General features: G+C 43.9%; 1 protein-coding gene across 2 annotated transcripts in view; it reads left to right on the top strand.

The window, feature by feature from the left end:
* Positions 1-23,599, top strand: part of Nt5e (5'-nucleotidase ecto) — a 48,257-nt gene extending 24,658 nt beyond the window's left edge. The window contains exons 2-9 of one of the 2 annotated variants that reach the window (XM_027410991.2): positions 779-1,001; positions 3,974-4,162; positions 15,905-16,102; positions 17,198-17,352; positions 19,154-19,259; positions 20,031-20,180; positions 22,303-22,503; positions 23,404-23,599. In XM_027410991.2, coding sequence (XP_027266792.1) covers positions 779-1,001; positions 3,974-4,162; positions 15,905-16,102; positions 17,198-17,352; positions 19,154-19,259; positions 20,031-20,180; positions 22,303-22,503; positions 23,404-23,567 — 1,386 coding nt within the window. In that variant the 3' untranslated portion in view covers positions 23,568-23,599. The remainder of the gene's footprint in view (positions 1-778; positions 1,002-3,973; positions 4,163-15,904; positions 16,103-17,197; positions 17,353-19,153; positions 19,260-20,030; positions 20,181-22,302; positions 22,504-23,403) is intronic. The other variant, XM_035443865.1, reaches the window with a different exon arrangement.
* Positions 23,600-23,857: the final 258 nt, after the last annotated feature.

Genomic DNA, 23,857 nt, shown 5'->3' on the forward strand with positions numbered 1-23,857 from the left:
TTTGAAAACAGTATTTTTTCTATATAAAAGGAATATTGTCCCTCTGTCAGTTACTTCCATGGCCAATGATAATTGTGCTGGAATTCTTGGTTCTCAGTTGGCAGGAGGTTCCCCCAGGTTCCAGAGTAAGGGATATCTTTGTCTTTCCACTTACCTGTAATGTTTCCACATTGTCTAACGTGCTCAGAGTACAGGGTGACCTGGGGTTGACCAGAGCAGGAAGTCAACACCCACTGTAAGAGAGACTTCTCCCTGTCCTGATTTCCCCAGAAGAATTGGAGAAGTCCTTAAGAAGAGAAATTGTGAAAAATTGCATAATAACCCAAGGGAAGCAATGAGGAAAGAGATTCTGGGAGTGTCAGCATTCTACTAAAACGATTAGGTCTGACCTGTGGGCTAACTGCAGAAAACAGCAGGAACAAGCTGGGTAGGGCTTGGTAAAGGTGGTCTGCGAAGCTGTCTGACCGGAAGATGGTGGAACAGTGGTTCCCAGCTCAATGTTTGCTGGAGGTGCTGCAAGTATACACAATCATAGCAGCTTCCCTACATGGGGAGCCTGGGCAACAATGCTGGACCTACCTGTGATCTGAGTGTCCCTTGGCCTAGCCCAAGGGCCCCAAGTCATGTTTCTGGAGGTAAGAATGCCAGGAGATAACGTCAAGTCTCACAGAGCCCAGTCCATTTCTGGAGCCACTGGGCTAATGTGATAGGTTTAAAAATATACTTTCGTTGTAAAATTCAGGGTACTTAATCCTTTTTTCTTTTCCATTTTACTTAGGCACTGGGAAACCATGAATTTGATAACGGTGTGGAAGGACTGATTGATCCCCTCCTCAGAAAGGTCAAATTTCCAATTCTGAGCGCAAACATTAAGGCACAGGGGTCACTAGCACCTCAGATATCCGGACTGTATTTGCCATATAAAATTCTTTCTGTCGGTGGTGAGGTTGTGGGGATTGTTGGATACACTTCAAAGGAGACCCCCTTCCTCTCGAATCCAGGTATCTTCTACTTTCACAGCACTGGTGACTTGGAAATAGATGTGGTAAGGCAGCGCTTGGCCATGTTTTCACAGACTGTGGTATACGGAGGCTGATACTGGCAAACCAAGGTGGCAGATTCTGTGTTGTTCTAAGTTACCTCTGTAGGGTGTCACCGTCTCTGCTCAGTGGATTTCTTTGTTGACTCAACAGTGTTTTTGCTTAATCCCATGTGTTCAAAATTTTAAATGAAGCTTGGAACAAGCAGCTCCCTCTGACCCCCAAGTAAAACACAGTTTTTCCAGAGCACATACATTGATTCCTAGCACATTTCAGTTACTTAGCTAGATGATGAAATTTGTGTGTGTGTGTGTGTGTGTGTGTGTGTGTGTGTGTGTGTGTGTGTGTAATTCTTCTCCTGACATTCTAAAACATATCCCATCCCATTCTATGTATTTAGTGTCCAGAGCGGAGGCATTTCTTGAAACTATTTTGTTGGACTAAACAAAGGAGAGGGTGGTAGCATTCCTCCCTGTTCCCTCCCACTGGGGACCTGTGTTCCTCACACTCTTCTAGGCACTAGAAACACCAAGCAAGAAACCTGTATCCCTCTGTGAGAGAATAAATGAATAAGGATGTGTCAGAAAGTAGCGAGATGGAGAAGAATGAAAGCCGAGGGGAGGGCCTACATGGCAGGAGGAGCGGTGCGCCTTACTATTTCAGAAGAATGCCCAGAGAAGGCAGACAGAAAGGGGGGCTGTGAGAGTCAGTATTTATGGTCAGCTTCCCAGGAAACAATCGAGTGACAAGTCCCTGGGCACACTTGTGAGGTCTTAATTGAGATGGGAGGATCCACCATAAAGAAAGATGGCACCATTCCCTAGGGTTGGGTCCTGGGCTCCATAAAAAGAAAAGAAGGTATCTAGTTGAGCACCAGCATCCATCCCTCTCTGCTTTCTGACTGTGGATACCATGTGACCAGCTGCCTGAAGCTCCTGCCTCCAGGACTTCCCCAAGATGATGGCCCGTGCCCTAAAAGTGTGGCCAACATAAGCCCTTGTAGGGTATTTTATCACAGCCCCAGGAAAAGAAGCTATGACAGATCCTCAGTGCTGAGGGCTACCCAGGGAAGCCTCAAGCCTCTTGGGGTTATGGACAAGAATCAGATCATCCTTGACATTTCCACAGCAGACAATGGTGGGAAAGTATTGTCTCTCCTGGCGTTTTCATTGTTGCCCTTGAGCTACTTCAGCCCTGCCAGGCCAGTCTGTCTGGGAGCTGCTAACTTCCCAGCTGTCCTGTGGAACCTCCATGGCCATGCTGTCATGCTGTGATTTATATTCCATATTTTACACATGTGAAGTTGGCATGTAGTCCGGACTCAAATGTGGCATCAGGGAAGTGGGGTCCTGAGCATAATGGACAAGGGATGCATCTTTTGTAGTCTGTTGATGTTTGGGAAAGCTCTTGATTTTCACACTGGGCTTTGCAGATATACATTTTGAATGTTCTTTGTGAGATTTTTGCATTCCGGCATCTTCGTTTTAGTTCTAGTTCTTAGAAATTAGCATGAGGGCGTCTAGATCAACCAGAGGATTGTCTTGCTGCAGGATGCTGAATGGGACTTAAGGACAGCATGTTTGCAGTCCCTTTATGACCACGGAAGCCATTAAACCTAAGGACTTGCCAAGTTTTGGCTTCAGACTGGGAGACCCTGATCATGTCTTAGCAAAGGATACCCAGGCTGTGCCAGCCAGAGCTTGTGGCACTCATTACTAGCACTGTGGGGCAGAGTGAGCTCCATGAGGTATGTACTCCCTCCCAGGGCCAGCGATGTTTAGATGAGGCCTCTTTGTAATACAGCACTCTGTTCTCCTCTGATGCTGCTGCTACTCCCTGCCTACAAGTGAACAGTTATCTGCCACGCTAAAGTTAGTTTTCAAGGGCCAGCAAGATGGCTCTGTGGGTAAGAGCACTTACCACCACACCTAATATTCAATCCTGGGAACCCATGTAGTAGAAGGAGAGAACTGACTTCTACAGGTTGTCCACTGGTGTTCACAAGCATGCCATGGCACATACATGCCCAAACAAATAAATGTAAAAACCATTTTTTGAAATTGGCGTTCAAAGCCTACTTGTTGACATTTTAGGTTTCAAGACAGAACACCCTCAAGTTTTCAAAGCAATGGAATTAAGAGCAGTTGTGGGCTCCATACTTTTGTGCTCACACATTTTTTTTTTTTTGGCATGGTTATTGTGATGGTTTAGATATAAAAAGATGGAAGCAAACCATACCTGAAGTATCCTCATAGTGTGAAATTGAGTTTATACAAATGTATCATATATGGCCCAGTGAGATCGTTCAAGTGATAAAGGTGTTCCCCACCTAGCCTGATGTCCTGAGTTCGATCCCTAGGAACCATGGAAAGAGTGAAGAGAACCAACTCTTGAAAACTGTCCTCTGACCTCGATGCACATACTATGACATATATGTGCACACAAAAATAAAATTTCAAAAATGTGTGTGTGTATATAAATATGTATGTATATACACAAAAATGTCATCTACAACTTTAACCCAGCAAAATATTGGGTGAATACAGCCAATGACATTGATTTAAGTTTTCTTTGCTTGCCAGGGCTTTTGTACTAGATGTATTCATACATTTTGCTCTCCATAATTGGAGAGCTTTACAGGCAATGGTGGCATAATTGGAAAGCTTTAATAAGAAATTAATATGTGCTGGGCAGTAGTGGGTGCATGCCTTTAGTTCCAGCACTTGGGAGGCAGAGGCAGGTGGGTCTCTGTGAGTTCAAAGCCAGTCTGGTCTACTGAGCGAGTTCCAGGACAGCCTCTAAAAGCTACCGAGAAACCAGGTTTTGAAAAACAACAAAACAACAAAAAAAGAAGTTAATATGCTTAGTGTGTTGGAGTATAAACAGTACAGTGAAAATATTTTAATATCCATTTTATTAATTTTCCTTCTTAGGGACAAATTTAGTGTTTGAAGATGAAATCACTGCATTGCAACCTGAAGTAGATAAACTAAAAACTCTAAATGTGAACAAAATCATTGCACTTGGACACTCTGGTTTTGAAATGGATAAACTCATTGCTCAGAAAGTGAAAGGTGTGGACATCGTGGTGGGAGGACACTCCAACACCTTTCTTTACACAGGTAATTGTTTCAAATGCATTCTATAACCTAGGATGTTCAGGTCAGTTATTTTGTCTCTTACCTTTGTAACTGTTACTATTACTATTTAGAGTGTAATATATATTGTATAAACTGCACTATGCCATACAAATGTACTTTGTATTGAATAAGAACAGGTAATCTTACTGGGAGACATTCCAAGAATTCATTCATTTCATGATTAAAAGTCAATGCTACAAACATATAGCACACATAATAAAATGAAAAGAGTACCAATCTTGAGCCAAAGGTCAGTTTATGATAGACTTTTTTAAAGATAATTTTTTAATGTTTTCAGTAATTCTTGAACCTAAACCAAGGGCTTTCTGTATTTTAAGCATCTATATCCCCAGCCTTTGGTTTTCAAAAACAGAGTCTCGATATCTAGCCCAGATTAGCTCCAATCTCATGACTCTCCTGCCTCTGCCTCTTGGGAGAGTGGTAGGATTATAGGCGTGCATCATTGTATCTGGTTTGGAGTGTATTATTATTAGTAGTAGTAGTAGTAGTAGTATATTAGTATTTTTAAATGCTGAGTGTTATATTTGGAATCAGAAAATGAGATACAGTATAAATTATAGAAAGAAAAGAAACATGATATTGGGTGGAAAGTCCTCATTCCTAACTCACTTGAATGACTTTGAACAGGCAAATCACCTAACCCTCTCTGGATGTGTTGGCTTCCTAATGAGGAGTCTATCAGAATTTTGGAGATTAAAATCCTAGAACAGTTGACTTCTCTAGTTTGGCCTTGGGTGAACATCCTCTTGGCTACATCACATGGCAGAAAATCAGGAAGGAAAATGTACATGTGCAGAAGGGCCACTTGTGTGTGGTGGCCTCTCTTTAAAACCACTCCCTCTCACAGAACTAACTGTGGTCTCAAGAGAACTACATTAATCTCTTCTGAGGGTGATGGCCCCAATGACCTTATCACATCACATTAGACACTTCTTGAATGTCCCACTGTCCCTCAATGTCACCACGCTGAGGACCAAGCTGCTCACACATGAACTCAAAGGGGACAAGCCACATCCAAGTCACAACAGAATCAAATAGGTCCTCATATTTAACTGCTCTTATTTCAATTCTATGTCAGCCCTGTGGATAAGACCCATTCAAAGTAGGGGGTGGAGGTGGGTGGAGGGGGTAGTTGTAACTTTTCGCCAAGGCAGCATCAGAAGTCTATAACTCACAGAAGGAGCAAGTTGGCTCTCCCGTCACTTCATCTCTTACAGGTTTGGCTGTGATCCATAGTAAGCGTGACATTTTACAGGGGGATCTAATTGGTATGTGCACAAATATATGTGTGCACTCTTATACAGATACGCATAAAGTAAACTGAAATGTCCCCCAGCATCTAGAATATCCTGCCTTTGTTGTTGTTCTACTGTTTCTTTTTATTGTTGTGGGCCTTAAACTCACTGTGTAACTGAGGCTGACCTCCAACTCCTGATGCTCCCACCTCTAGTTCCCAAATACTAAAATTATAGGATATAGGCATATCCCACCATACCTGGCTCTTGTCTTCTTGTCCTCCCCCACATCTCCCTCTCCCCCCCCCATTTTGTTGTTTTGTTTTGCCTTTATTGAGAGTCCCACTCATGAGTCTCACTATGTAGTACTGGCTGACATGGAACATGTGTTGATTAGGCTAACCTTAATTTAAGACCCGTCCCCTCCAATAGTATGATACCAAGCACTGGGGTTACAGGCATCCCATGCCACGTTGATGTGCCCTTACATCGTCTTGATCTATGCTACCTTATGGTATCTGTGTGGCTATTGACTGGGGCATCCTGATAACCCAAAAAGCTGGGGCGGGGAGTACCTATTACCCTTTTGTTCTTATAACTATAACCACTGCCCCAGTCATTGAAGTCCTGAAGCATAGGATAAGAGATCTAAGGATAAGCTGTAGCGTGCTTATCTGTAACATCCAGTCTCTTAAACACCGACCTGAGTTTCAGTCGTTTATTCCACATTTTATAATAGATTACCGAGATTAAACCTGTCTTCATGAAAATGTATTTTGGCTGTCTTTTGAGAACTAAACTTATCAGTTAAAGGACATAATAGGAGATGAGGCCTACTTGCTTATGTAAACAAATATTTTTTGCAACCTTAAAAAAGCAGATTTCCAAGGCTGACAAGATGACTCAGCAGATAAAGGTGCTTGCTGCGAAAGCCTGGAGACCTGAGTTCGATCCCCAGAGCCCACATAATGTGGAAGGAAAGAAACTGACGTCCTCTGACGTCATATGTGCCATGGTATTTCTCTCTCTCTCTCTCTCTCTCTCTCTCTCTCTCTCTCTCTCTCTCTCCCTCCTCCCCTCTCTCTCTCTCACACACACACACACAAAGTTTAAGTGATTTCCTACCAAACCATTTTATGAAGTCACCATGAAAAAAATAGTCTGTTAAATATTACTTATTAAATATAGAAAGAAAGAAAGAAAGAAAGAAAGAAAGAAAGAAAGAAAGAAAGAAAGAAAGAAAGAAAGAAAATTTAGATCCTTTTCTGTTTTGAGACCAGAACTCACGGTAGCCCAGACTGATCTGAAACTTATGCTGTAGCCCAGGCTAGACTCAAACTCATGGGATGTTCCTCCATGTTAGCCTCCCAAGTGGTGGTAATACAGATATAAACCACCATTCCCAGCTCGAAACTTAAAGTGTAAGAAACATCTCAGCATACGACATGCACAAAAACCCAAAGGAAAACATCCTCAAGGCACCTGAATAGCACCCTGACATTTTCTGTTATTTTATTTAATCTTTTGTGCTTGTTACTGCCCACTAAGTCAGCTCCCTTCCGACCTCCCCCTATGTAGCCCACATTCTAAAACCCCACGAGCTAAATGAAGCATGACTGACAACGCATAAGTTACCCCCTCCAATGGAGAAACTCTGCCCAGTTTCCTTCCACTAACCCTGGCATGGCCTAATGTCACAGTAAAGAGGAGGGGGCTTCCCAACCAGGCTTGCAAAAGTGTTAGAGCTGCAGGAATAAGGCAGAGAGGAAAATGCTGACTCTGAATGAGTTACATGCTGGAGTCACAAAGTGGTCCATGAAAAAAAGTGAGAATGCTGAGGACTGTCCGGTCTTTATGGGTTTTGTTTTGTTTTAACTTGTTTTGGGGGACCGGGTTCCGCTGTGTAGCCTTGACTGTCCTGGAACTAGCTCTGCAGACCAGGCTGGCCTTGAACTCACACAGATCCACCTGCCTCTGCCACTGAGTGTTGGTGTGCACCACCACCACCCAGTGTCTTGATGATTCTTGAAGAGACTCTTAATGAGCTGCTTCCTGTCTGCCTCCCAATGGTTGGACTGGGCATTTGGTTCTTCAAGTCTGTGTGGTCTTGCGCAAGTGCAGATGAGACACCAGTTTCTATCTGCAGTTCAGCAAAGGGCTCATCACTGGGAACGTGTGACCTGTTTCCATTCTGACATACTGTCCCTAAAAAGGCAACCATGAAGGCTAACTATTTACTGTTCAAGATTTTAGGAAATCTTTTCTTTTGGTAGAACAACTTACAATGTCTGCAAGCTACTATGGTAAACTGTGGGGCCATCCAACCTGCCCCTTCTTATCACTGTACCACAATGGCTTCCCAGCACCCTCCCATATCACCAAGTGGTTAGCACCCAATTTCCTATCTCTTTCTCCACACGGGCCCCTGCCTTCATCCTGTGAGGAAGTGTCTGTGTGACACCCCCAGCTCAAGGAATCTTGTTCCTATCCCCTGGGTGACTGTCATCTCCAGTCCAATTCAACATCTTCACTTCTCAGACAGGCTGAGACTTGGTCATTTGCAGACAGCGTCAGAACTCTGCTCTTGGACCCCAATATGCCACTCTTGGACCCTCGTGTCCCAGGCTCCTTCACTCTATCTATGTTCCTTTTTCAGCCAGCCTTCTGAGGTACAGAAGCCTCGGGTCTCGTGACTAGTCTGGCTGATTTCCCATTTTTCTCCTGTTAGCCTGGTTAACTGACACGTGAGAGGCAGGTGTCCAGTATTGCTGAATGGATTCTTTTCTTTCTTTCGGTTTTGGTTGTGGAATTATTTTTTGTTTTGTTTTGTTTTGTTTTTTCGTTGTCTTGAAGTAAAAAATATTTTTAATTTTTAATGAGGAAAGGAATTAAAGAAATGGCTCAACCACTGAAAACTTTTATGATTCTTGCAGAGGACCTCAGCCTTTAACTCCAGCTCCAGGGGACCTGATGCCCTCTTTTAGCCTCCCCAAAAGAGTAGAAGTGATGGGCGTGATGGAGAGCAGAGCAGTGTGTGTGCTAGGGCTGAGAAGGATGTGTGGCTCATGCTGTGTGCAGCAGCTGGGAGCTTAACCACATGCAGATTCAGGCACTGAACAAGATCCCTGGCTGCAGGTTCACCCTTGCCCTGTGCAATGACAAAGTCCTGAGATGAGAAATGGTCCTCAAAGGACCATCGTGTCCTTTACCACTGAGGGCCATGTGTGGGTCAGTGGCCCTGACATGACTGGAGTATGGTTTGATATCAAAGGATGGTGTTCGTAGCCTGTGCTGTGGCCTCAATCCATTTTGATGTCCATGGTCCATGCTGCCTACAGGGACCATACCAATGTGAGTGGGCTGCACTGATACCTGAGGACAATGTCCGAGCTGCCACCAAGGGTCATATCTGTGCCCGGAGTCTGAGTTGATGTCTGTGGCCCATGTTACCACCAAAGGCCAAGTGGAGGCCTAAAGTCATGTTGATGTTCGTGGGCCATGCTGCCAGGGTGGGAGGTAGGGGTGGCATAATGATCAGAATAGCCTGAGCTGCCACCAAAGCCATGGTGATGTCTGGGTGTGTCCTTGCTGCTGCTGTGGGCCATGTCTGGGTTTGTGGTCTTACTGAGGCCAGGCCTGTGTTGATGGGGTGGGGAGTGGACACACACAGGCTGATGTGGGTGGCTTGTGCTGCTAACTGAAGGCCACTGAAGACCAGACGGATGCCCACAGTCTATGCTGTGGCCTGAATCCATGTTGATGTCCACAATCCCACTGCATTGAAGGCCATGTCTGGGTCCGTGGCCCTACTACAACCTTAAGTCCTGTTTGTGATCTGTGCTGATGCCAGAAACTCTGTGGAAGGCCATAATCCAAGCTCCCACAGAAAGGTAGCTTATAACCAGCCTTAACTCCAGTTCCAGAGGATTAAATTCCTTCTGCTCTCTCCCTAGTCCCCACTCAATGAGCTCAAAGAAGTCATGGTGTGCATAGGCCGTATCCTTCGCTGCTTCCATTCTTGGTTTAAGGTTTCTGTTCTTTCCAAGATTTTCTGACAATTGTAACTAAACATAGGCTTTACTTCATCAGCTCTTCCGAACCTCTTGAGCTGTCTCAGTCTCATGTACTCTGATTTTACTCCTCCAACAAACCGGTCCCTTCTCAGTTTCTTCCCTGTCTGGCCCATGATTATTCTTCGCCCCGCACACCAGGTCCCATGTGCTGCCGCCACCGCCACCACCACCGCTGCCTTGTTTTGTTTTGTTTTTGAGACAGCGTCCACTACATAGACCAGGCTGGCCTCAAACTCATGGAGATCCACCTACCTCTGCCTCCCAAGTGCAATCATTAAAGGTATGCACCACCATGCCAGGGTTAGTACAGCTCTTTTAAAAGATTTGATTGCTCAGGCTTTTTAAAAAAAAACAAAACAAAACAAAAAAAAACAAAAACAGAAAAAAAACTTATTTTCAGTATGATTGACTCTGGACTTAGACACACATTCCATGAATATGAAATTCACCTTTTTCATATATTTAAGAAAGAGAAATTATGTTAAGACTACAGGATTAAAAGGAATGGAGTTCACAAAATAAAGTATCTGGACTAGAACTGCTATGTGTTCTTGACCTTGGGCAAGGGTAAGAATAAGAAGGAAGGATAGAGACCACTGTGATCATCTTTCAGTCAGTGTGGTGTGTCTCCCCAACTCTTTTAAAGATAGGGTTCCATACCTGGCCTAGAACTTGCTAGGTAGCCAAGGATGGCCTTGGACTGTGATCTTCATGCTCCCACTGCCTGAATGCCGGGGTTACAGGTATGTGCCGCCATATCCGGTTTTATCCAGTGCTTGGAATCAAGCCCAGGGCTTTGGGCATGTTCGGTAGACACTGTACCAACTGTGCCTCGTCCCTTCCTGGCAGCTGCTGTTCATCTCGCCATTGTGTACTTTCAGAGCAAGGCTTTCTTTCTCCACTCATGATTCCTTTTTGCCCAGGGTATTTTCACGTGGCCCCAGGCATATGAATATATAAAATTGGGCATACATTTCAAAAATTTCCCGATAAATCAGAAAGAAAATGATTTTATTTTTAAAATTTATTATTGTGTGTATGTATATGACATGTACACTTGTGAGTGTAATCATGTATATGCCAGAGCACATGTGTGAAGATCAGAGAACAACTGAGGAGTTGGTTCTCTTTTTCTACTGCCAGTTCCTGGGATAGAACTCAGGCTTGTAACTGAAGCATTTTTACCCACTGAGCATCTCACCAATGCAAGAAAGTTGTTTTAAAGCAATTCTTTATCATACATATAATTTTACCATTTATTAAAGACAAAGCAAATTTAAATACTAATGAGATAGACCTGCTTATTTTAATGTGGAGATTTAAATGTTGGCTGAATATTTGATACTTCAGCATCTTCACTGTTTCTTCAGAGTTGATCAATATTTTGATTTTCTAATCATCAATCCTGAAAATGCCACTTTGCATAAATACATAATACAGAATGGCAGAATTATGTTTAGAGCCATTTCTGAAATTGTTGGACATTCTGTCCTAACTAAGACTCGCTTCATATTTTCTATGAAATTTAAGCCAGCAAATTTTTTTGTAATCAAACATACAATTTTTTCTTTTGCAATAAACTCCACAGATGGACTAGCTTGTTACTTATGTACTGGGGAATGGTGGCAGGAATATATTACAAGTCTTTGTTTTCCATAACAAAGTCATGTTTTTTTATAAGGGCAAAAACCTTTAGCAACAGTGCAGTTCACAACATCTAATAGTCTCAAGTCTGAGCCTCGGGTACCATTCATTGGCACTACCTGATGTGATAATGTGCACAGGGCAAAGTGCACAGATGTGTTCAGAAACAAGGCTACAGTGAAGTTCAAGACACAGGCAAATAATCATTCCCAGAGAAGGATCCATCTTATGTTTGATTTTGAATTGATTTTGGTCATTGTATTTTCAGAAACCTTTTACTGTTGCCAGATTTTTCATGACCCTCTTCAGTCACACATCACATGGGCTCGTGGCCCACAGTTTAAGGAGCTGGGTCTGAAGCCAGATGTGGTAGCAACAGGCCTGTAATGCAAGCACTTGGGAGGTAGAAGCAGGAAGATTAGAAGTATGAGGTCATCTTCCCCTGAGCAGAATGTTCTGGGCCAGCCTGGGCTACATGAGACCATGTTTCAAAAAACGAAAACAAAACAAGAAACAGAGCAAGTATAGTGATGCACACTTTTAATACCAGCACTCCGGAATCAGAAGCAGGTGGACCTCTGTGAGTTAGAAGCCAGCCTGGTCTACAAAGTGAGTTCCAGACCAGCCAGGAATACATAGTGAAACACACACACACACATACCAAAAAAAAAAAAAAAAAAAAAAAAAGGAAGAAAGAAAAGAAAGCTGGGCTTTAGATAATCTTGTCTTTCCAGAGCAACCCTAACGTTTGTCACATGCACAGGACGGAGAAACAGTCTCCAAGGAACTGTTTCCAGGCACTTGATAAGAACTGCTGACATCCAGGGTTTACTATGTGCCCTGGAGAATCAACCAAAGGGCAGCGGTTTGACCAGTGACCTCAGCAGTGATCTCCCTGGGTGTTTCTTAGGTCAGCAGAGGGACCTTCCTCATTCCAGTGATCACCCTCATTCCTGTCCATTTAGACAGCCTCCGCCTGGCCCTGCTTCAGCACCTGCTTCCTTTTGAGCTAAGCCACATCATTTTGCAAGCACACAGCAATGGCCAGTGGTCTCACTCCTCGTGAGGTTGCTTTCCAAGATGAGTCTATTGAAATCCAAGCTCTGAAGAGAATGGCTGTAAATAAACGGCAGGCAGGATCTCCGGGCAGGTAGGTCTCTTATCCGAGGAAAGTTGGTCAAGTCCTGTGGACTCCCAGGCCCACATGCCCAAACTGAGTACTTCACAGGATGCAAGCTCCTTAGCTCTGCTGTTTGGTGGCTGGCATGCAGGATTTCTTTTTTCTTTTCCTATCACTGAAATGTGACTTGAGATTGTGGAAAGGGCTCGATACTCTTACAGGCTCAGTTTGCTCCCTGGTTCAGTCAAGGTTGTCTGACAATTCACCTCATCTCTTTGTGCCCAAGTTTTCCCTAACAAAAATAAAATGATGATAGGGGTGTAGCTTCCCCCAAAAATTGTCATAGGGATTAACTGAGGTAAAATATGAACAGAATACCCCAGTTTAATGTTCTGAAAATATGTCCTCTCCCCTCTTTATATATGTGGACATGACCCTGCTTCTCTGGAGAACACTGAATTTTATTAAACAAAGTGGTTTCTTCCCAATATGTATGCTGCCTCCAATTTCTCCCCCCACTACTTCTCATAAACACATTTTCTTTAAATTTTCAGAATTTTAAAGATGGAGAGTCAACAATTTTGTTCTTCTTTCTCAAAATATTCTACAACATTGCTTTTATTTGTATAACAAACCCTTCAAAAGAACTCGCTGAATTCTATAAAGTTAGCCATTAATCTTAAGCTTGAACTACTATATTATTTTCAAATCTTTGGTTTTAAAAATTCTCCAAATGTATCTGATAGTTGTCCAGACCCCAGTTGGGATTCATATATCCCTTGACTGAGGGCAGCACCCTGCTGATGTCTCTTTGGACACTTACAAAGTACTGGGAAACTCAGGGTTTACCCTGTCCACATGGGCATCCATTGTTCCACGGCCACTCAGGTTGAGTCTGGTCTTGGTTACTGGAACACAGTCTATAGACACTTCCTGCCTTGCAAAGATGATAAGCTACATACCTAAAGAGGAAGGTGTGGCTTCACGTGGAGACAATATTTTAGGTCCTTTGACTGAAGGACTGGAGGTGTGGAACAGTGGTAATATTTATCTAGCACACACAAGCCCTGGATTTGACCTCCAGCACTGTAAAAAGTAATAAACTTTCTAGGCCCTTGACTGAATAGCATGCAATGGCGTGGGAAATTTGAAGCCCTGGATTGTTTTCCCTTCTAGTGGTTTTCTTAAGTTGCCAAACACATGGAGGAGTAAAGAGGGCTCAGCCTTGGTGGAGGCAGGAATAAGCCACCAGACCTGATAGTAACTGAGCCACAAGGGAAGCGCCTGGCCTTTCCTGACTAGTCTGTGTGAGATAATCTTGACACATCTTTTGTTCTCAGAAAAGGGACATGAACACTTTTGGAACTAGAGAGAGTAGGTGCTCCCTATCAGATGGTTGCTGGTTTTGGAGCGTGCTGCTAAGCTAATGAAGCATTTGACAGGACTGTTAGGCTCTTAACAATCTGTTTAAGCTATTTCCATGGAAGTGGGGGGGGGGGCGTAAGACAAAAAGCAAAAAGTCTGGCTTGCCATTCTTTTTAATTTCCGAGAAACTGTGGGATGCCTGATTTCTGCAATTTGTTAGTCCCTTCTCTGCTTGGATGAGATATTCTCTGCCACGCTGTGGGCATTCAGGGACATTGCAGCTTTCCAGGCTGCCCAGAAGAGGAAGCCTTGGCGAGGATAGGAGGAGGCTGCCCTAAATACCTAGTCCCCTCCAGTGAAGGGCAGGAGCTATCCTTGCCCAGAGGAGCACAGAAGAGGAAGTAAAGGTTAGAAGTGTCTCTCCTCCCTGTTACTCTGCCAGCTCTTAAATCATCTGCATGAACAGTGGACGTTAACATTGGGGACAGCGACCCCCCTCTTGTGTAATGCTGGTATTTGCAGTGCTTGGGCCCTCGAAGTTGACCAGGCAGGAATAAGTTCTTCATAGCATGCCACCTTGGCTTTTCTTAGGTAAACAGACCCTGAAAGAGCTTGGGATGCAAAGGTACAAACCTGGCTTTGTATGTAATTTTGTAAGTGGTCAGTGCCAACTGGCTTACAGCTTCTCAGAGAAAACCCCACAGCAGGCTGCTCTGGGTGGAAGAGGACAGGCCCGTGTCTCAAAGCTTTGGTTTTCAGTCAACTCCCCATCACATTCCAGCATGTGCCCTTAGGTGTCTGCTATGGTATCCAGTCTTCTTGTCTGTAAATACAATTAATAATGAGACCTTCCTCGTGGGAAGCTTGGAGAACTAAATGTAATTGTAGTCACAGCCGCCTCTCAGAACTGACTCATATGTGAAATGAATCATGTACTAAGTACATGTACTACTGCAAACATCCAGTAGGAGAGACTGGCCATGTGTGGAGTGGGTAACAGGAAAACAGTGGGCCAAGGGTATCAATTTCATAATCTGATTCCAAGCAGCCCAAACTATGTCACTTGCACAGAAATTTGGTATAAATCATGAGTCACATGCTGGGGCACACCTATAACCCCAGCATTTATGTGGGAGGCTGAAACAGGAGGACTATAAAGTCAAAGCCAGACTGGGACGACACATTGCTTTTCAGCAGATGCCTCAAAAGCAAATCAAAGTAAATGAAGCACAGTGTGCATCAAGGAGGGGTGGGGTTAACTTAAACGTACAGGTCAGTGTGACGGCTCAGCAGGTGAAGGTTGCCCGCTGCCAAGCCTGGGGACCTGAGTTTGATTCCTGGGACTCATACACATGACCTCCCCACACACAAATAAAAGCTTAAAAATAAATTAGGTTCCTGGTAAGAAATTAAATATGGCAAGTGATGAGGTGCTGGGCATCATGTCTCTTCTGTGGCCACTCTGACCTCAGGCAAACAAGGAGGCCTCTGGGTGATGAATGGCCCCTGTGAGCTAAAGGCCTGCAGAGGTTAGCTGGGGAGATGTTTGCTTGTTGGTCCCCAGAGTGAGTGTGGCAGTTCCTAAACATACCTGAGAATATAGCAGCAAAACAGCTCTGTTGTTTCTCCTCCGCCCCCATTAACAACGGTAAGCTCTTGACTGTGTGTGCAGGGTTTCTAGAGAACGCCTTCCTCTTCTAAGAGAAAGAGACACTAAAATGGTGTGCCTACTATGCCTGGCAGGCACACACTGAGGAGCTTACTGAATTGTCCGGACAGCCCTGTAGAATGAGAATTGTTATTCGTCCACTTGAGGCTTCTTTCTAATACTTCTTGACAGGCATTGTAGTGCACACCTGTAAATCCCAGCCCTTGGGAAGCAGTAGCAGGAGGGTTTTGCAGAAAAACTGAAGTGCACCCAAATGGCTTGATCAATTCATCCAGCCAGCAGGAACAGAGACAAAGTCTGCATGGAAGAGGGATAATCTTAGCAGTATTCTATTTTTGTGTGACCCACATCAGATCACCAGGCACAATGCCCCAGACTTAGAAACAGCTTAGTAAATGCCCGCTGAGTGGAGAATGGCAGGATTTGTGTATGCCAAAAGGGCATTTGGAATCAGTGACAAACGTCCCGCAGGGCTCTGATAGACCAGCCACCTAGAACAGTAGATGGTGAGTCATCAAGTTAAAACTCGATGTCATCCAGCCAGTGGCCTGCCATGTGCAAAGGCTGACCTGATCAACTTTGCCTCTTTTATTTCAGGAAATCCACCTTCCAAAGAAGTGCCTGCTGGGAAGTACCCATTCATAGTCACCTCCGATGATGGCCGGAAGGTTCCAGTGGTCCAGGCCTATGCTTTTGGCAAATACCTAGGCTATCTGAAGGTTGAGTTTGATGACAAAGGAAATGTCATCACTTCATACGGAAATCCCATTCTTCTGAACAGCAGCATCCCTGAAGGTGAGATCTGGGGAGAGTGTACCAAATGACAAGTTATGCGGCTAGATACTCCATCTCCTTCTTCCTTTTGTTTTGTTTCAAGAAATGACTATAATACTTGTGAAGAATTTAGCTTCTTCCTTGTGTTTACTCTCTCTCTCTCTCTCTCTCTCTCTCTCTCTCTCTCTCTCTCTCTCTCCTTTTTTTTGAGAAGGAAATTTCAAATTCCCCATGCCCAAATCCTCATTTGCTTTTCCAAATCTGCTCAGTGCACCTCTGCTCTTTCTGCTTTTAAAGCTTCATCTGGTGAGGCAAAAGCAGCCATCAGCTCCTGTCTAGAGAGGAGTACGAGACAGAAGAAAAGCAATTCAAATAGGACAGAGTGGTGCTCAAAACCTGGCCCCCCTAACAAGAGGCAGTGACAGTGTGGTGTGGGCCTCAGCTTCTTTGTTCATGAGACAAGGAAATACCTGTTTTTGTTGTTGCTGTTTTGTTTTGAGAAGAGCTTCTCCATACATGGCCCAGGCTGTGGTTATATTGTACACTAGCATATCTGAAAAGAACCTCTTTTTTTGAGACTCGGAATAAAAGTATCATTGTGCCATCCATTTTCACATGGTATTTGTGAGCCTGCTGCTATGGTTCTACCAGCCCTTTTCCGTTCATTACCATCAGTTCAGAAGGATGGCCACCGTACCCAGGAGCGTCTGCGGCCAGTCACAACATAGGCTTTTCAGCAGCTAGAGAGGATGCCAGCTGGGAACCATACTCTCAGCGGATCCTCTGTATTTGCCCAGCCTTTCAAAACCCTTGACATCCCTATGATGTCATCCTAGGTGGGCTGACAAGTGCTCATCGGGATACTGAATTGATGCTGAGATGCACAAAAGCACCCTTGAGGTAAGAAACATCCAGGTATTAATGTCAGAAAATGAAATAGATATTCCTAGGGAGTGTCATAGCCAAAACCAAAATGCACAAATGTACTAGTGCATACTCCCAGCAGGGAGACGATGCTTGATTTCTCTAGAATTTACACGCCAGGAGATTTGCTTTAATGACAGGCCTTTCCTTTTGCTTGCACCTTTCTGATGGCCTTCCTTTCTGTCCTTCTAGATCCAACCATCAAAGCAGACATTAACCAGTGGAGGATAAAATTAGATAATTATTCTACCCAGGAACTGGGGAGAACAATCGTCTACCTAGATGGTACCACTCAGACATGCCGCTTCAGAGAATGTAACATGGGCAACCTGATCTGTGATGCTATGGTGAGTTGTCTGCAGGCGCAGAGCACCTGCATCTAGGGAGGGAAGAAAGGAAGATGGAGCGTACAGGCAACAAGGAACAAGGTGATGGCAGCAGAAATGGGGATTTTGATACATTTAGTGCCCAGACAGAAGCTTGAAGCATGACTGGTTTCACACTGAATACCTTGGCGAGGAGGCTCGAAATGATTAGGAGACCATCTCATTATTGCTTTACAAGGACTAAAGCCTTTTAAAATATGTCTTTCCCAGATGTCTGAGTTTGGGGTGTTTCTTTCTGTAAGATGATCTGAAAACAGGAACCCACCCCATCTCCCTGACGCTGACAGATGCTGACACAGTAAATCAAGCACATCTGCTTGCCAGGGCAGTTTTTCCCTGATTTGTCCTCTTGGCTCTAAAGAACATGGGTCTCGGGTAACTTGCACTTCTTTCCCAAGCACAGAATGACAATATATAGTTATGGTAAAGCCCTTGGCAAGATTCATGAAGAGCATTTTTCTGGGGCCAGTTGGCCAATGTGTCTTCATGGGGCTGTGCTGAGCAAAGGTCTCTAGGCTGGACTACTGTTCCCATGGGCTCACCCATGGAGAGCCTGTCAGTGTGAGTATCCTGCTAGTGTCAGTTTCTGTGATACAACCACGCTCCACAAACTCTGGCTAAGTGAGTGACAGCATGAACGTCCTCCAAAATGAGGTCGAGGCTGGCTACTGAGCACCATGAGATCAGTATGAGAAACAACCAGATGGAAACATCTAGAGAAAAATCTAGAAAGAAACACCCCAGGGTGCTGCCAGCACTTAACCTTTCTGTCAAAGAGGCTGGGAAAAATATAATTTTTACTTTTGTGCTTGTTTGAAAATTAGAAAGCATGCATTTTGAGGCAGGAGAGCTGGTGTCAGAGGACTTGGACCTGGGTTCAATTCCCAGCACCCACACAGTTGCTCACAACCATCTGTAACACCAATCCCAGGGGATCTGATGCCATCTTCTGACCTCCACAGGCACACATGTGGAACATATACATACATTCAGACAAAACACTCATACTCTTAAAATATAAAATAAGCAAATATAAAAAAAAATCAAAGGTTTGAGGCCATGTTTGGTGGTGCATGCCTTTAATCCCAACATTCAGGAGGCAGAAGCAGGTGGATTTCTCCAAGTTTGAGACCAGCCTGGTTTATATAGCAAGTCATAGAATAAATAGCAAGAGCTACACAGAAAGACCCTGCCTCAAAACAAATAAACAAAAGCATGCATTTTTATCTGCTGTAACTGAATGCGTATTTTGTACAAGAAAAGTAAGAATGAACCTGATTCTCCTTAGCTTCAGGAGGCCATCTCTGTGCCTCCAAGACCACCAATACTGGGGAACTGCCTGGCATAAGGTAAGTGATAGGCAGGCTCGAGGGTCCTGCTGCCCTGGAGGAGCAGCTCCACAGACCGGTCCACCCTGGAGCAATCTTGACACCGGCTGGAGAGAGTATTCTGCTATATCCCCCAGCCTGGGGGATAAGTTTGAGGAATGGGTAAAGAACCCACTGTCCTAAGAGTGTGACAAGGGACTTGACTGGTCACAATATACTTTTGCTTCTGGCTGAATGAAGGCTAATAGAAGATAGGCTAATAATTGTTTTATGACTAATAATGTATGCAGTGAGTTTCAGTTACAGTTGGGAAACTTCTGGGGACATGGGAGCAGTGGATGAATATTTTGTTTTCTCAGTAGAGATAACCAGATTCCTGGAACTGATACCAAGAAAGAAGACCCAAAGTAACTAAATTTCTGATACTATTGTAGATTAACAACAACCTCAGACACCCAGATGAAATGTTCTGGAACCATGTGTCCATGTGCATTTTAAATGGAGGTGGCATCCGGTCCCCTATTGATGAGAAGAACAATGGTATGTGCCTAGGCCCAGCTTCCTTATTGTCTCTTCCCTGACAGTGCCCACAGCACCCTCTGCTGCCAGCCACAAACCAAAACGCTTGTCCTTTAAGTTTGTGTTAGCTGTGACTGAAGTCCAGAGCTTTGACAAAAGGACATACATGTCTTCTTATATGTATTCACAAATGCTAAATCTAAGCTTGATCTAAATTGTTGACTTGCAAAGCAATTAATTGTTGCTGTTTTATAAAAAGTATTGAACATATTCACATATGGAAAGAGAAAGACCAACTCATTAACATTCTATGCTGCAAAGGATGACTCAAAGACACACTATATATTTACAGATACCCAAGGTCCTATCATACGTTAAAACAAATCCACTAGATAGCTACTTAAAGGCTCTTTTGCAGTCCTTGATGACATACTGTCAAACCCCACCAGTATAAGGCCCCAAACTCATTTTAGACAATAGGGCAGGTGGCTAGAACACACTGCCTGTGTAGAACTGAGCAATGTTTAACTACTGAAGACCCAGCCCAAACCCGAGGAGACCCAAGGCTTGGTGTAGACTTGGTCCTTTGCAAACTCAACCCCCTCACCTAATGGTGGACAGCAGGGCAGAATCTTCAGTACACTCCCTCCCAAAGTTAAATGCAACTGTTGTGAGACACACACACCCTCCCCCTGCCTTCCCCTTTATTCCTTCAACCCAGGGGAGCTGGTCTCTAGGTAAGCATTTTCTTAAGCTTTTTTTTCTTTCTTGATGCATTTTTAACTACCCAAGGTACAATCACCTGGGAGAACCTGGCTGCTGTGCTGCCCTTTGGAGGGACATTTGACCTGGTGCAAATAAAAGGTTCCACCCTGAAGAAGGCTTTTGAGCACAGTGTGCATCGTTATGGCCAGTCCACTGGGGAGTTCCTGCAAGTGGGTGGTAAGTGGTTCCTGCAGGGCATGCTGTCCAGTGATATAGGCTCTCCTGTTTGGCTCAGTTCCTTACCTCTGTAGCTGGGCTTGTTTGGGTTTTCTCACAGCCAACCCCACCATTCAGTGACTATGGACTCCTGGAGTCATTGAGGCTAGGTTAAGATCAAAGGTCTAAGTCCTTGGCAATGAGTAGTATTTGCCAAGCATGGTTTGGACATTGGAAGGGCATCCATGGGAGCTGAATTCCTGAACACTAGTCAGATCGGCTGGCGTGAGGTCTTTCTGTTGGAATCTTACTTGTGGGTTGTGGTGATACATTATTTATAAATTATTCAAGCTTGCCTGCGGATTCAGAAAGCAAAGTCATAGAAGCCAGGCACATAACTTTAATCCCAGGACTCAGAATTAAGAGGTAGACGGATCTCTGTTAGTTCAAGTCCACACTGACTACACGAAATTGATCCAGTACTAAGAGAAATAGCTCACACAAAGATGATTTCAGCACTTGGTATCACAAACGTTAATCCCAGAACTAGAGGGATATAAAAAGTAGGAGGGTCTTCAGTAGGCTGTCTCGGGACTCATTAGCCACACTGAGCAGAGGCACCAGTCTGAGGCTTGGCGAAGAGCTTATGTATTAGCCCTTTCAGCCTGAGACAGAGGTAAGAGCCAGTGGCCAGCTGCTTTGCTTTTCTGATCTTCGGCTAAGCTTTAATAAATCATAAATAATATATCACCATAGTGGGTACAGGAACAGTCTTAAACACAAGCAAAAGGTCTCTCCATTATTGTTATGCCTGGGACCATATTAGGGTTCAAAGGAACAAAGGTAGAAGCACACAGTATACTCTAATCCTACTCAGGGGAAGGCATGTCACCAACCCCAGACCTGCTTTCTCTTTGATTGCAGTAAAGAAAGGAAATGAATGTTCCTCGCATTGCTAAAGGCTTCTTCGTTGAGGATGGGTATAGAGAGTGTTAGAGATTAAACACATGCAGGGCAGACATTTTCTAGTTTAATTATTTTGTGCTGATGGGAATTGAACCTGGGGCCTCATGCATGCTGGGGAAATGGTTTTTGGCACTGCTATGTCCCACCTCCTAAAGGATTCTAAGGATTCTAAAATGCTTTTCTTAGCAATCAGTCCCACAATCCAGTTAATTCTTAGAGTCGTAATCTTATTTTATTCCAAAATGATTCTGGCCTCATTTTCTCACTTTTTATTAATCTTGCTTTGTTCTTTTTGAGACAGGAACTTATGTAGCCCAGAATGACCTCAAACTCACTATGTAGACAAAGTTGGCCTTTAACTCCTGATCCTCCTGCCTCCATCCTCTCCCAAATGCTGGGATTACAGTAATGTCCTACTGTGCCTGGCTTCATGTTGCTTGCTTTTCTTTTCTTTTTTTTCTTTTTCTTTTTTTTTTTTTTGACAGTTTGAATATGTACTCTTATCAAACTCAAACTATGTAGCTCAGCCTGACTTCAGATGTGTGGTGATCCTCCTGCATCAGCCCCTCCAGAGGATGAGTTTCAAGAATGTACCTCCACACCCAGCTTCAGCTTCATTTTCATTTTAGTTCACGAAATTGCTTGATGGGTGTTGCTGCCTGACAGGAGACCCTAGCCTGCTGTTTGTGGGGCAACCCTGACATAGAGCACTTTCCCAAGGCAGAGACAAGCATCTGTGCTGTTCTGATGCTCTAGCAAAGTACTGAGTAAGAGTATTTTCGAAAATCTTCAAATCAGAATTATTACAGTCTTCAGTGCTGTTGCAAATGCTCCATTGCATTTCCCAATAATGCACATTTTCCAAACCCAGTGAGTCATCACTGGACCAATGAAGTCAGGATTACAAAGAGGAAAAATACTGGAGTTTCTCCCAGAAAAATCACCCTTACCCTCCTGAGGGTCAATTCTTCTTCCAGTGGTTCTCCCATCTACTGGAGGCCTCAAGATAACTTAAGGGTAGCTACACCATTGCCAACATTCCCCTTATTAAATTTCACTCACACGGAACTAAAATAGCACAGGCCTAGTATCCCAATCCTAGATCTTGGCCAAAATCCCTTTCATAGGCAAAAGTCCCTTTGGATTCATCAAAAACATGGACTTGTTTCTCTTCTAGGAATCCATGTGGTGTATGATCTTACCAGAAAACCCTGGAACAGAGTGGTTCAATTAGATGTTCTTTGCACCAAGTGTCGAGTGCCTACTTATGAGCCTCTGGAAATGGATAAAGTGTATAAAGTGATCCTCCCCAGCTACCTGGCCAATGGTGGGGATGGATTCCGGATGATAAAAGATGAATTATTAAAACATGACTCTGGTAAGTGTCTCTTCCTCTCCTGTTCCCAAAGGTGTTCAGCACAAGAGAACCAGGCAGAGGGGGCAAGCCAGAAAAGGGACCCTATGCCTTTGTTGCTGGCTCCCTCTTGCTTTGGAGGTTGCTAACAACAGTACAACACCAAGGACTGTTCTACTCTCCCTTCCCCAGCACACATGTTCACATCTATCCGTCCCCAGGAAAGGCACACTTTGTTAGAGACAGGATCTTTCTATGTAGTCATGGCTGGCCTGGAGCTTGCTATGTAGACCAGACTGGCTTGGAACTCATAGAGATCCTACTGTCCAAGGGATGAGATTAAAGGCTTGTGCCATCACAGTGGTCCAGAACTTTTTTCTTTACAGTTAAACTACTGTGTGTTAACAATGTCAGGCATTAAATAGCTTCAATGAACATATCTACATGGAGTAATTTAAATAACAGTAAGATTTTGGAGGGTTGTCATGGGTTTGTCTAAGCAAGTCTTATTTCTTTATCCACTTCTGGGAATGAAACCTCCAGAGTCCCATCATCAAGTATGTGATGATAACGTTGAGCAGACAGCATGAGAAAGTCACTTTTATTTTTCATTTAACTCTTGGTCCAAGTCCCCCTTGCCTTTGGCTCTGGAGTAGATAGATTACAGCTGTGTTGCCAACAACCTCTTAGAAACCTTAGAGCTGAGACAACGGCACTCCTCCCAGTCACCCAGTGTTCAAGTTCACATCTGGAACATGAAAGAGCAGTCAGATTCTTTGCACTTAAAATTACCAGAGGACAAAAAGTCTTCTGAGGTGCTTTATCCTGGAATGAAAAGGTGTCTTCTGAGACTTTATTTCCCATCTTACTGCTAATATATCATTTTTTTTAGGAGTTAAAATAATGTATGTGTTTTTTTTCCAGGTGACCAAGATATCAGTGTGGTTTCTGAATACATCTCAAAGATGAAAGTAGTTTATCCAGCAGTTGAAGGGCGGATCAAGTTCTCTGCAGGAAGTCACCACCAGGGAACCCTTCCTTTAGTAATTCTTTCATTTTGTGCAGCGATCCTTGTTTTGTACCAATAATAAGAAGCCTTGTCCTTGATGTCAAACTACATTTTTCTTCCAGTGATATTCTAATCTGCCTCTGGAGACCTGGCTTTGTAATGCTGCTTACCGTCCTCAAGGCTGCTGGCCTGATGCTCAGAGCCCTTCACCAGGAAGAGACTATAACATCATTTGTCAGGGCCAGCAATTCAGAGAGCAGACAGAAAGTGAACCAACAGGGTCCTTTTCAGGAGTTCGGGGAAGAAAACAACTAGATGTAATTTACATAGCCACATAACACATTTTGTTATCTTTGAACCACAAAAATA

Source organism: Cricetulus griseus, chromosome 4 (assembly GCF_003668045.3).
Source record: "Cricetulus griseus strain 17A/GY chromosome 4, alternate assembly CriGri-PICRH-1.0, whole genome shotgun sequence".
In the NCBI taxonomy this organism is placed as follows: Eukaryota; Metazoa; Chordata; class Mammalia; order Rodentia; family Cricetidae; genus Cricetulus; species Cricetulus griseus.